Genomic DNA, 12,103 nt, shown 5'->3' on the forward strand with positions numbered 1-12,103 from the left:
GTGTGTGTGTATGCGTGTGTGTGTGTGTGTGTGTGTGTGTGTGTGTGTGTGTGTGTGTGTGTAGCAGAGGTAGTATTGCAGGGCTATAGAGTGACAAGTCATCCCCTGTCCTCTGTATAGCCTTCAGGCCTTGCAGGGGAGCTGGGACAGGGTCATCTGTCCCAAGGCTGACCCTACATCTAGGACTCCTGGGACCAGGCTGATCTGATTCTAGCACATATGGCGCTTGGAAGGTCAGAGACCCTGGGCCCAATGCCCCAAGGCCCTTCTAGCTTAGACAGCTCACACTCCATCCGGCAGAGCTTGTCCCCTGGGCCTGCCCTCAGCTCAGTCTCACAAGTCCCGTCTGTGCTGAGCATTCTCAGCTCCCATTTCCTTAGGCTGTGAGACTATCTCCCAAATCGCCACCTGGGTCTCCCCACCGAGGTCCCCTGCAGTGCCCACCTTGAAACTTATTTGGCAGTGCATACTCATTTTAGCATATGTTTAGCTTGCCAGGGCTCTGCAGGGTGTTGGAAAAGAATATTCTCAGTGTCATACAAAGAAACACATTAATAAAGCAAATTAACTTGGTTGGACAGGCACTTCCTTTCCACAAAGAGTGTGGGCCACAACCTAAACCAATATGCTGGCCAAGATGGCCTCTGTCTTCTTTTGTATGATTATTATGTCTTCGTAGTTAAGCTCTAGACCAGTCAAGGCTTTATAGTAAGACTTGTCTTAGGTTACTGTTGCTGTGAAGAGACACCATGACCATAGCTACTCTTACAAAGGAAAACATTTAGTTGGGACTGGCTTACAGTGCAGAGGTTTAGGCCATTATCATCATGGCAGGAAGCATGGTGGCATGCAGGCAGACATGGTGCTGGAGAGGTAGCTGAGAGATCTACATTTGGATATGCAGGCAGCAGGAAGAGAAAGAGACACTGGACCTGGATTGAGTTTCTCAAATCTCAAAGCCCATCCCCAGTGACACACTTCCTCCAACAAGGCCACACCTCCCAATAGTGTGGCTCCCTGGAGAACCATTGAAAGCACTACAAAGACTGTCTCCAAAAAAAATTAAGATTTTTAATTCCTTTGCATAAAAGTTTTACATGGTAAGGGAGAATTATGGAACATTGCTCATTGGCAGGCTAGTTACCTTCGATAAAACAAATTCTCACATAGGTAAAGAGGCCCTGCCACTTGCACCTAGCCTCGTTGATCAGAGGAGAGAGCAGACAGGAAGAGGCCCACACTGGCTTAGGAAAGCTTTATTTCCCATAGTTCATTGTTTCCTCCTCTGCACACCATTCCAGGCTCCAGAGTATGTGATCTCACACAACCATCCTGTGGGACTGGACACTTGCAGTGAGCAGATTCTGCATGGTCTCTGCAGGGATCTGCATCTGTGGGCAGCATGATCAGTTGCTCACATCCTTAACCCTCCTTCCGTCTGCCCACTCTCCCACTTCAGTTGTGTGCACTCTGTGCCCAACTTGTTAAGCACAGTATGCTGCCTATAGGGGAGGGCTGTCCCTCCCCTAGAACACAGCCTTGCCCAGACCAGTGGCCTAGTTCCCCATGCCATCAAGTGACTTTGGACAAGGGTATTAGGTACTTTTCTCATTGCCGTGACAAAAAGTGCCTGATAAAAGTGGCCAGAGAGATGGCTCGGCAGGTAAGAGTTCTTGTTACTCTTCTAGAGTACCCAAGTTTAATTCCCAGCACCCATAATTATGAGTGGCAATTTGTAACAACTCAAAACTTCAGATCTAGGGAATCAGATGCCCTCTTCTGGTTTCTGTGGATTCCTATACACACACACACACACACACACACAGACACACACAGACACACACAGACACACACACACAGACACACACACAGACACACAGACACAGACAGACACACACACAGACACACGCACACACACACACATACACACACACACACACTGGGTCTCACTGCGTCCACTGTCTGGAAGCACAGAGAGATGAACACTGACACTTGGCTTCCTTCCTACTTTGTATTCAGTCCAGGATCTCTAAGCCCAAGGAGTGGTGCCGTTCATAGTCATGGAAAAGGTCCTCTGAAAAGCCCCTCATAGACACACCTACAGATGTGTTTCCATGGTGATTTCTTTCCCCCATGGTGACTTTTAACCTCATCAAGTCAATGTTAAAATTCGTTATCAAGCTGGGCATGGCGGCATTCACCTTTAATCCTGGGCAGAGGCAGGTGGATCGCTGTGTTTGAGGCCAGCCTTGTCTACACAGTGAGCTTCAGGACAGTCAGAGTTACATAGTGAGACCTTGTCTCGAGAAAGAAGGAAGAGATGGGCTGGTGAGATGGCTCCCCGGGTAAGAGCACCGACTGCTCTTCCAAAGGTCCCCCGAGATGAGGATGAGGACGAGGGGGAGGGGAGGAGGAGGAAGTCCCAATTTCAACCTCAGAGGAGGGTACTCGAGCTCCGAGAAGTTCGACAGCCTGCCCTTTAGCCACCCATGGCAGTAGGGGAGACAGGACCACAGTCTTCTGGTAATGACTTCTCAACTATATGGGATGGTGGGCCCTGCTTTCCTGTCAGCTGTCCAGGTGGCTGAGGCAAAGGCATTCTGGCTTTCAGAGTTTCCTACACCACCTCTCTCCAGAGTGGGGCCATCTGCAGGACCCATGTGCATTGGGGGAGTTCCCCTGGAATAATCTGCCATCCAGACACTGAAGTTCTGAAAGAGTTGGGTCTCACTGGGCCTCACTGAGGTGTAACCCGCTCATATTGGTATGGGAGGTACCTTTGGTGTGTGTGTGTGTTCCCCTCTTCCAGTGAGATCTGGTCCTTGGTTGTGGCTGCAGTGAGACCAGGACCACACCTGCCTTGCCTGTCCAATCAGCTTCTCCCTCGTCTCAGACTCTACCCTTCTCTCCCTCTACCCTTGCTACATCTTGCTGTCACAGAAGGGAGAGGAGCTGGCTGGTACAGCAGAGTAGGGAAACTTTGCTTGGAGAAAATGGGGACGCAGGCTCCTGCCTGTCTTGTTCCCTCATCAAGTGCCTTGTTTGATATTGTGAGACAAGAACTCATATAGTCCAGACAGGTCTTGAACTCCCGATGTAGACAAGAATGACTTTGAATTTCTGGTCCTCCTGCCTGTAACTCCCTCCCGGGTGCTGGGATTACAGGTGTGTACCACCACATCTGGTTTATTCAGCTTTGGAGGTGGAACCCAGGGCTTTCTGCATTCGAGGCAAGCACTCTGCCAACTGAACCACATCTCTCGGCCAGCAAATGATTACCAAGTCTCAGCCATGTCTCCACGACTAGGTAGGTAGTAGAGGGAAAAAGGCAAAGTTTCTGTGCACATGACTGGCATTTTCTATAAAGAGACAGCAAAAGAGAGAGAGAGGGAAACAATCTGGCTTCTGACGGCCCCTGGGAACCATCCCACCCAAAGGTCCTATTAAATACTTGCATCTGTCACCAGGCTTTCTTCTTACCTAGGACTGTCAGTCAGGGTTCCTGTGCACTGTGTGGGATTACAGCTAGTCTAGGGAGGTCCCAGGAGATTAGAAAGGATGCAATTTAAATGCAGCCAGACTCATGGGGAGACCCCAAGGAAGCGAAGAGCAGCTTAGAGGTTGAGTTTTAAGGCACATAAAGAAGTTCGGGGTCATTAAAAAAACAAACAAACAAAACGATATAGTTGACCACAGAACAAACTTCCATTTTTATTTATTTATTTTTTCGAGACAGGGTTTCTCTGTGTAGACCTGGCTGTCCTGGAACTCACTCTGTAGACCAGGCTGACCTCGAACTCAGAAATCTGCCTGCCTTTGCCTCCTGAGTGCTGGGATTAAAGTCGTGCGCCACCACTGCCCAGCTTTAGTTGCTAAGTTAACAGCGATGTATCCCTATTTTCCTCACAGCTAGAGACCATGGTTCTAGGTTTCCTCATTACAATGATACGCTGGGCATGGTAACACGCACCTGTAATCCCAGCCTTTGGAGGTCAAGGTTGGAGGATCATGTGTTCAAGGCCAGTCTGAGCTACACAGTAAGACCCTGTCTCAAAAACAAACAGAACTTGGAGGCAGTGGTCCATGCTCTTCTTTGTTTTGTTTTTTGAGACAGGGATTCTCTATGTAGTCCTTGGCTGTCCTGGAACTCACTCTGAAGATCAGGCTGGCCTCGAACTCAGAGACGCAACTGCTTCTGCCTCCTGAATGTTGGGATTAAAGGCTTGTGCCACCAGCACTTGAGAGGTAGAGGCAGGTGGATCTGAGTTTGAAGCCAGCCTGATCTACAAAGCCAGGACCATACAGAGAAACCCTGTCTTGAAAACAAATAAATAAACGGAACCAGTGGATGGTAAGAATTACCGACTCACACCTGGGAGGCGTGGACATCAGTTCCCTGGAGCACCTTAAGCCCCATGGCCAGGCCTGGGTCAGAACCTTCCTAGGGTTCCTGATCATTCAAGGCAGTATGGGTCTCTATCTCAACATTGCAGTGCTGGTGCCTGTCACTGTGCACTCCTTCCTCAGCTTCCAAAGTGTGTTCCCCAACCTTCCTCGGAGCAGGGTATTGGCAGTGCTGACCATCCAAGGCAGGAGGTGAGCGCCCAGCCTACCTGGAGCTCTAGGCTGTGTGGAGGAGGGGCTTAGTGTCTGGACCAGAAGCGGCTTTGGCTGAGAAAAAGCAGTACAGGGTGTGGAAAATCAACTGCTCAAATGCTTCCTTCTCTCGGTGAGGGTGAGAAACAGAGGGAAGGACTGAGGCGGCCTGCCTCCAGTCAGGGTTGAGTGTGCTAGACAGGTGTCTTCTGTGATACCCATTTTATAGATGGGGAGACTGACAATTTCATAACCAGAGCCCTGATCCTGCTGCATTTCCTTCACTCATGTCAGAACCAGATTCTCCAGGCTTCTCAGGTAGACTGAAGACCATCATCTCTCCAGGTCTTCAGTGTCAAAATGGGACTGCTGGAGCATTCAGCCTTGTGGAATAAGCAACTACTGGGTTCTTGCTCTTTCCAGTGTGAGACAGCCATTGTTGGACTATTCTGGCCATATCATAATTATACATATCTGGTTGTGGTGTGTGTATATGAACGTTTTATTATTAGGTTGACTTACACATATTTACTATATTTGTTAAGGTGCTGTGGCCTGTGCCTGTAACAGGGTTCACTGGTCAGCCAGCTCCAGGCTAGGAGATGGATACAATGTGTTTTGAAGGCCCTGGTCTCCTCCTTACGGTTTAAATCAAACAATACCTTCATGGTTCAGTTCACCTATGTCCCTCATCCCTACAGATACCAGGGTCTATGGGGTCAGGGCCAGACTTTGTAGCACTAAACCTCCTGAGAACCCTGGTCACTTTCTCATTTGAGGGCCACCACCTGATCTGTGCTGTTCCAGAACTGTTATCAGAAGGGACACAGGGGATCCCATCATTACTGACGGCTTACTGTCAGTCCCAGGCTGGAACTCAGCCACCACGAGCCTCTCCCTGACCCGCCATGTCCATCGTGCGCTGGCTGGATGATGGTGTCTGCTCTCTCTGGAGGAGTGTTCCCTGCCTCAGGTCTCTCTACTAATCTGCTCCTCTCTGGCAAAGCAGCATTTGGGTCCCTCTTGACACTGTGATGAGGCAGCACTGGTGCCTGTCACTGTGGCTGCCTTAGGATCTGAGCTGGCCAGCCATCGCTGTGCACTCCTTCCTCAACCTTTAAACCACGTTGCTCTTTTGTGACCATCCAGCCTGTTCCCCAACCCTACTCCTGACCTGGGTGTTGGCACTGCTAGGAATGGAACCTGTGGCCTTGTGTTTGCTGGGCAAGAAACAATGAGCTGCACTCCTGTCCCTGAGGCTAAAAGGAACTGAGCTGCTGACCTGGGGGAGGGAGAAGGGAAGGGAAACTGAAGAGATGTCAGGTGATGGTCAGGTGCTCCTCATCCTTAAGGGGAGCCATGTCTGCTAGGACATGGGATTAGGTGTTTCCAACAGCACCCAGTTGAACCTCAGCACCCTCACCAGCTCTGATGGGTCTGAAAAACCTAAAAAGACTAAACAGTGCTGTGCCATGTTCTTGCCGACCTTGCCTTCCTCTTAGTGGCTCCATGCAGCTGACCATGAAGAGCAGTGGAGGAGGAGGGGGAGCCCCACTTACCAGTTCACCAGCATCATGAACTGAGACACAGTCCTGGCCCTGGAGGGTCATACAGGCTAACAGCACTGTGTACACACACTGGGGGAAACAGATGGCTGCCTTGTCAGGGTTGGTAGTTATTCCAAGAAACACTTGTTATTACTCTTAGTTTTTAGCTAAAATCTTGAAAATTAAAATTCATTAGATGGTAAGAAAAAAAATCCCCTTTGCATAACCATAAAATGTTTTCTTTATTTAGAAACAGTAAGGTGTAAACAGACAATTCAAAGCCAAGCACAGCCTTTACACAGGCATCGGGGAAAACAGGTATAACCACTAAGCACAGTTGAAACAAGTGTGATGCTCACATCCACGTCGTATCAAAACACACTGGGAAACAAAGCCTCGGAAGACAGTTCATGGGACACTGGTGTGTGACTTTATATTAGTACCTTAGAGACAGTGACAACACCAGTATTCACCCTAGCATGTCAGCCACTTGTATACCTGGTCTGAAAACGTCACTACGTCATCACTGCCTCTGATGCTGCCCAACCTGAGCATTGGTTTTCTGAAACATGTTCTCTCCACACAGCTCAGGCTGGCCTTCAACTTGATCCTCCTGCCTCAGACTCCTGTGCTTATAACACAGTGTGCCACCATGCCTCACCCAATCTATTTTAGAGTATTTTTCTTTGTGAAAACAGTATAATTTCATGGTAGTGATGTAAATAGTAACCCCACCCCGAGTGCTGAGGACGGAACTTGAGGCCTTGTCAATGCTAGGCAAGTGCTCTCTCTATCCACCAGGCTACAGCCTCAGCCTTGAGACAGAGAACTTCCAATCTTAAAAATAAAGTGGAGATTTAGAACTCTGAGATGTCACCTGTGCGCCCGGGAGCGCACTTCTGCTTGTGAGCCTGCAGTGTAATTCAGATGATACCACTTCCTTTCGACTTCACTTAATCACAAGGAAGGAATGCTTATTTAGGCCCTGGTAGTGAACCACACCATCTGGCTCTAAATAAATTCATGACTAGAACCTGTTGACTGCATCGTGGTCTCTCCCCTAGATATAAACACGACCTTGAAGAAAACGATCCAAGAACACCACCTCCCGCCTGTTCTGTGGACAGAGCTGCCATGTCTGTCGCAGCTAGAAACGAGGCTACCATGAGCACAGCTTAGCTCCACTTAAGGACATCTTACCTACTGAGCACTTAGTTGAGCGCAGACTCAAAGCAGATCTGCCTTCAATAACTTCTTAGCTTCAAGAAAGAGCAGACAAGAAATGACCACACCAGTCTGAGGCACACTCTAAAGTGTGACACTTTAGGGGACACTGGTGCTTCTCCGTAACTATAGCCAGACTATCCACTTTGTTGCACGGTATCCTTCCAAGCCGCTACTTCAGGGGGAAGGGAAGGCTGTTGAGACTTTGCAGTCTACCATACTGTGAGTGACTGACTGCTGAGGGTCCAGACCGACTTGGAATGTACCCCGCTCAGCCCAGCATCAACAGCCCACCCTGTGGTGGCGAGGAGCTGGCGTCAGCCTTGAGTACCTTAGCCCTCTTACCACGAGACGCTCACTGCTTTTTTTTCTTGGAAGACCCACATGGCTTAGCCTTTAGAAATGCTTATCATTATATATTTTCCTGGCTTTGAATGCATCCTAATGCTGGGAGCCACTTCTTGGGGAAGGCAGAGTAAGAGGGGATGACCAGGAGCTAAGTCTGTTCTATTTCAGAAACTGCAGCTGCTGAGCAGGTCATTTACCCAGGCCATTTAGCTGCTGCCAGGGATGCAGGGCTCCCAGACCTGGGCTGTGTTCCACCATCTGCACCTTATTTGACACCAATATAACCAATCAAGTGACTTAATATTAACCCTTAAAACTTTCCCAATATTGGAGGCAGAGGCAGGCAGATATTTGAGTTCAATGGCAGTCTGGTCTGTAGAGTTCATGGGCAGCCAGAGCTATAGCATAGTGAGACCCCATCTCATAAAAAAACAGAACAGCCGGGCGTGGTGGCGCACTTGGGAGGCAGAGTCAGGAGGATTTCTGAGTTTGAGGCCAGTCTGGTCTACAAAGTGAGTTCCAGGACAGCCATGGCTACACAGAGAAACCCTGTCTCGTAAAACCAAGAAAAAAAATAAAAAAATAATAAAAAAAATAACAAAACAAACAGAAAACAAAACTTTCCCAATCACTTGTTAAGCTTATTGCTAGGTTCAGCCTACCTGCTTTCACACAGATGTACTTAAAAACTTGCTAGACCCCAGAGGGACAAGCAGAACAATTGCTACATCTCATCATAAACTTTGCTGGTACTCATTGACAGCTTCTGGCAGATCTGGTAGGAGTAGAGACAGCTTAAAGTCTGGGGATGAACATATCAGGGCATTGGTTTGAATGCCAACCACAAGCTACCCATTCCTACCTAGAGTAACAGAAACCATCTAGGCATGGGACCTGGTACACAGCAGTGTTGCAGCGTGTAAGTTCCCTGTAGAGTCTGCTCCAGTCTTCTAAAGGCAGGGCAGCAATTTGATGGCTCTTCTTCCCCCTGCAGAAACTGCTACTACAGCTGCAACTGAAAGCTACTCAACTCCTCCCACAAGCAGCACAGGTTGAGTTCAAGCTGGAAGGGATACAGCCCAAGACTCTGTGCCACTCCCACTTTTCCAAGGTCTCCCCATCAACCCTCCGCGGTCCTGTATGCTGACCCTTGGAGAGAGATTCAGACGTGCACAGGCTGCACGCAGGAGGCTCCCATCAACCCCAAATTCTCTCGTTCACCCAGCTCTGAAGATTAACATCAGTGTGTTAATGAGGTGTTTGTGAGGGGAGGGGGACATCTCTACTGGCTGTGGAAACACTTGGCTGTGGCTGGATTTCAGAGTCCAAAAATTCTGCAGCGCTAGGCCTCTTGCTGAAAACTTGTGTTCCAGTTGTCACGTTTCTTCCTTTACACAAGTACAGATCCTAGAAATTCTTTTGTTACTTCTAAATGATAAAATTTCACAGAAATGCAAACTGCTTTAAACAACCAAGTTTTAAGTTCCCCCAAATTCTCTGAGAGAACACACCTAGGGAGATTGATTCCAAAGAGCAAGAGAAAGGAAGCTTGGCACGCACGGTAGACAGACTAGAACGACTATCGGTACCATCTCCACTCCTGTCATCTTCTTCCGCTGAGGAGTGAGTGACAGCTGCAGGCTCTGCTGTAGCCACGAAGACTCTGAACTGGGTCACTCAGGGTTCTTTCCTTGCTGCCCCTCAAGTCTGGAGAGATGCTGTTCTTGAAACAACCCCATGTCAGGACAGTAACGACCCCAACAAACAATCCATTAAACACACAGCACAGGGCAACAGTCTTAACAGAACAGTTCAGAGCAGCTTCTGGAAGTGCCTCTCAGGGCCTGTGCCCAGAGTGCACGAAGTGTGGCAGGGCGGCATGTGATCTGTCTCTCGCCGTGGTACCCAAGTACTAAGACATTATTTCTTTTGCTAAAGATATAAAATCAAAGTGGGAAAATATGTTAAATAATACTCATGATAAGAAAGAATCATTGAGGAGCAAAGCATTTCATGTTCTGTATTTCCTATCTCATTTCCAACTACACAGCTTCAAAATGTGTCCAGTTCATTAGCACCAATCCCAGAAAACCTACTCTAATGCCCCCACTATGACTCCAGAATGCTTCAGGTCTGGGTTAAGAGCTAGCAGTCAATTGATAGTGCATGTCCCCCTTTAAGCCCACAGAAAAATACCTGTATTCCAAAGATTAAGGACCCACTTGAGCTGCACATGCTTGCAGCACAGAGCTCAAGGACCTCCACCTCCATCTTTCTCCACAAGTCTCTAGACCAGCCTTCCCTCCAAGTACTCAGTGAGATGTCCGGAGAAGCCATGGTAGGNATACTGAAGCTTCAATTCAATACTAAGAGAAGACAACGCCTCCCCTGTATGTACAAATATCTAGGTTACCACACGGGCGGGAAGTGGGGCTGTCAAGAGGGCAGGAGTACTTAATCTCCTTTTACATATTAAAGAGCTGGGCCAGAAAATCTGATGCCAGGAGATAAAAATAAATGACAATTATTTACTTCTAATAGTCACCTGATCATTTGATACATTAAGATGATTTTATTCTTGGCTTCAAAAATATAGTTTTAGGAAAATGTCTCCACATGACTGAAAATGAGTCAACGGGCAGCTGAGTCTGCTGAGCAAGCCCCAGCTGCGGCCAGCCAGCTTTACACACTTTAAGGTGTACTGGCACATGCAGTGTCATGTACCAACCATTTCAGCCCTCTGGAGCCAGAGGCAGTCCCCGACCAAAGCAAGGACGAAAACCAAACTCACAAGAAGGCCCTTAGATTCTCTAGAAGAGACCATTATGTTGCTAGAAGCAGAAGGCTTCGGCTCAAACTGCTTTAGGCAAGACAGTTGGAAAACAAGTGGTCCTTCCTCATTGGTGAGGAGCTGGGGATGGCTACTGTTCTCCTTTAAATGACTCAGCCTCTCTGAATGGAGTCATTTAAAAGACAGCCTTCAGTCCTTGAAGTCGGAGTGTGCTGGTGCAATGAGCTCCAAGGATGACTCTTTTCTTGCAGTTAGAAGAGTGTCTCCACCGAGCAGTGCCGGGTTCCCTCCAGCACACCTGCTCTTCAGGCTTCAGGGTACTCTTTATAGCCAACTTCATATCCTCCATCCTCCTCACTGAACTCAGAAGACAGGAGAATCACAGAAAGGACAAGGACTCTGCAGCAACCTTTTAATCCAGTCAGGATCTGCAAAGGAAAGCCAGCGGGATCAAGCATTAGTCTCAGAAAAGGCTGACAGGACAAGGTATGGATGACAGACAGAGAAGTGAGGTCAGCTAAAAGCAGAAGCAGAATGCATGCTGCTAACATGTAACCTTGAGAAAATTAGCAAAAATCAGTACACACTGAGTTTTAAATAGAATACTCTTGTTTTCTGTTTATTGTGTTTGATTCTACATACTTGTCTCACTGGCCTGTTTGTTTGGAGTGTAGGGTCAGCGAAGCTCACACCAACAACTGGCATTCTCAGGACTATTAGATGCTTGATCTCTCGCTCACACCTAAGATCTTATTTCTAGTTAGTGCTCTCAGAAACAGCAATGTGCTAAAGAGCACACAGACCAGCCAGGAAGTAGCCCTCAGTGGCTTCTAGAAAAGCCATACCTGCACCAGGTACAGCAGCAATGCCGTTTCTGTATACAGCATCTCTTGCAGAGCTACCTCCCAAATACAACCCCTACATGCTTCCTTGAGTCAGCCCTAATACTGGACTGAAGCCCCATCCTACTGTCAGCTGACATACGACACACACAACAGGCAGCATGTGTTAACTGGTTCTGGCTTCACAGTAACTGCAGAGAACACTCTCATTCTGTTCCGAACCAAGAGCAGGACACTAAGTGGAGTCAAGCCTGACTCCACCCCTACCCCAAGGCTAGGCCAGCACTCACCTTCTGGAACAGGATGCCTGGCGATGCTGTCGTGGAGCAAGCACCGTCTGTATATCAAGCTCTGGCAGGACTGGTAGGTTAGAAAGCACCTGAAAGAAGACAGGAGTCCAGTCAGAGGATGCTCCCTGGGCCTACTGTTACTAGGACAATGCTTCCCTCTGTGTGACCAAATCTATACCAGCACTCTCTGAGGACACACAGAGCCTCTCTACAGAAAGTCCTAGAAGCACTCCTCCCTAACTGCATTCTTGGCATTATAAACAACACTCACAAACCATATGCAAAGTCACTCTCATTACTTTTCAAGTTAAGGTATACAAAACATCTTTAAGAGCCCTTAGGTTAGCCAGGCAGTGGTGGCGCACGCCTTTATTCCTAACACTTGGGAGGCAGAGGTAGGTGGATTTCTGAGTTCGAGGCCAGCCTGGTCTACAGAGTGAGTTCCAGGACAGCCAGGGCTATACA

General features: G+C 48.3%; 1 protein-coding gene across 4 annotated transcripts in view; it reads right to left on the reverse strand.

The window, feature by feature from the left end:
• Positions 1-8,272: 8,272 nt before the first annotated feature.
• Positions 8,273-12,103, reverse strand: part of Gtf3c4 (general transcription factor IIIC subunit 4) — a 16,808-nt gene continuing 12,977 nt past the window's right edge. For 2 of the 4 annotated variants that reach the window (XM_029536189.1, XM_021192577.2), the window contains 2 exons: positions 11,639-11,727; positions 8,273-10,934 (listed from right to left, as the gene is read on the reverse strand). In XM_029536189.1, coding sequence (XP_029392049.1) covers positions 10,870-10,934; positions 11,639-11,727 — 154 coding nt within the window. In that variant the 3' untranslated portion in view covers positions 8,273-10,869. The remainder of the gene's footprint in view (positions 10,935-11,638; positions 11,728-12,103) is intronic. The other 2 variants (XM_021192576.2, XM_029536188.1) reach the window with 2 other exon arrangements.

This window comes from Mus pahari, chromosome 3 (assembly GCF_900095145.1).
Source record: "Mus pahari chromosome 3, PAHARI_EIJ_v1.1, whole genome shotgun sequence".
NCBI classification, from domain to species: domain Eukaryota; kingdom Metazoa; phylum Chordata; class Mammalia; order Rodentia; family Muridae; genus Mus; species Mus pahari.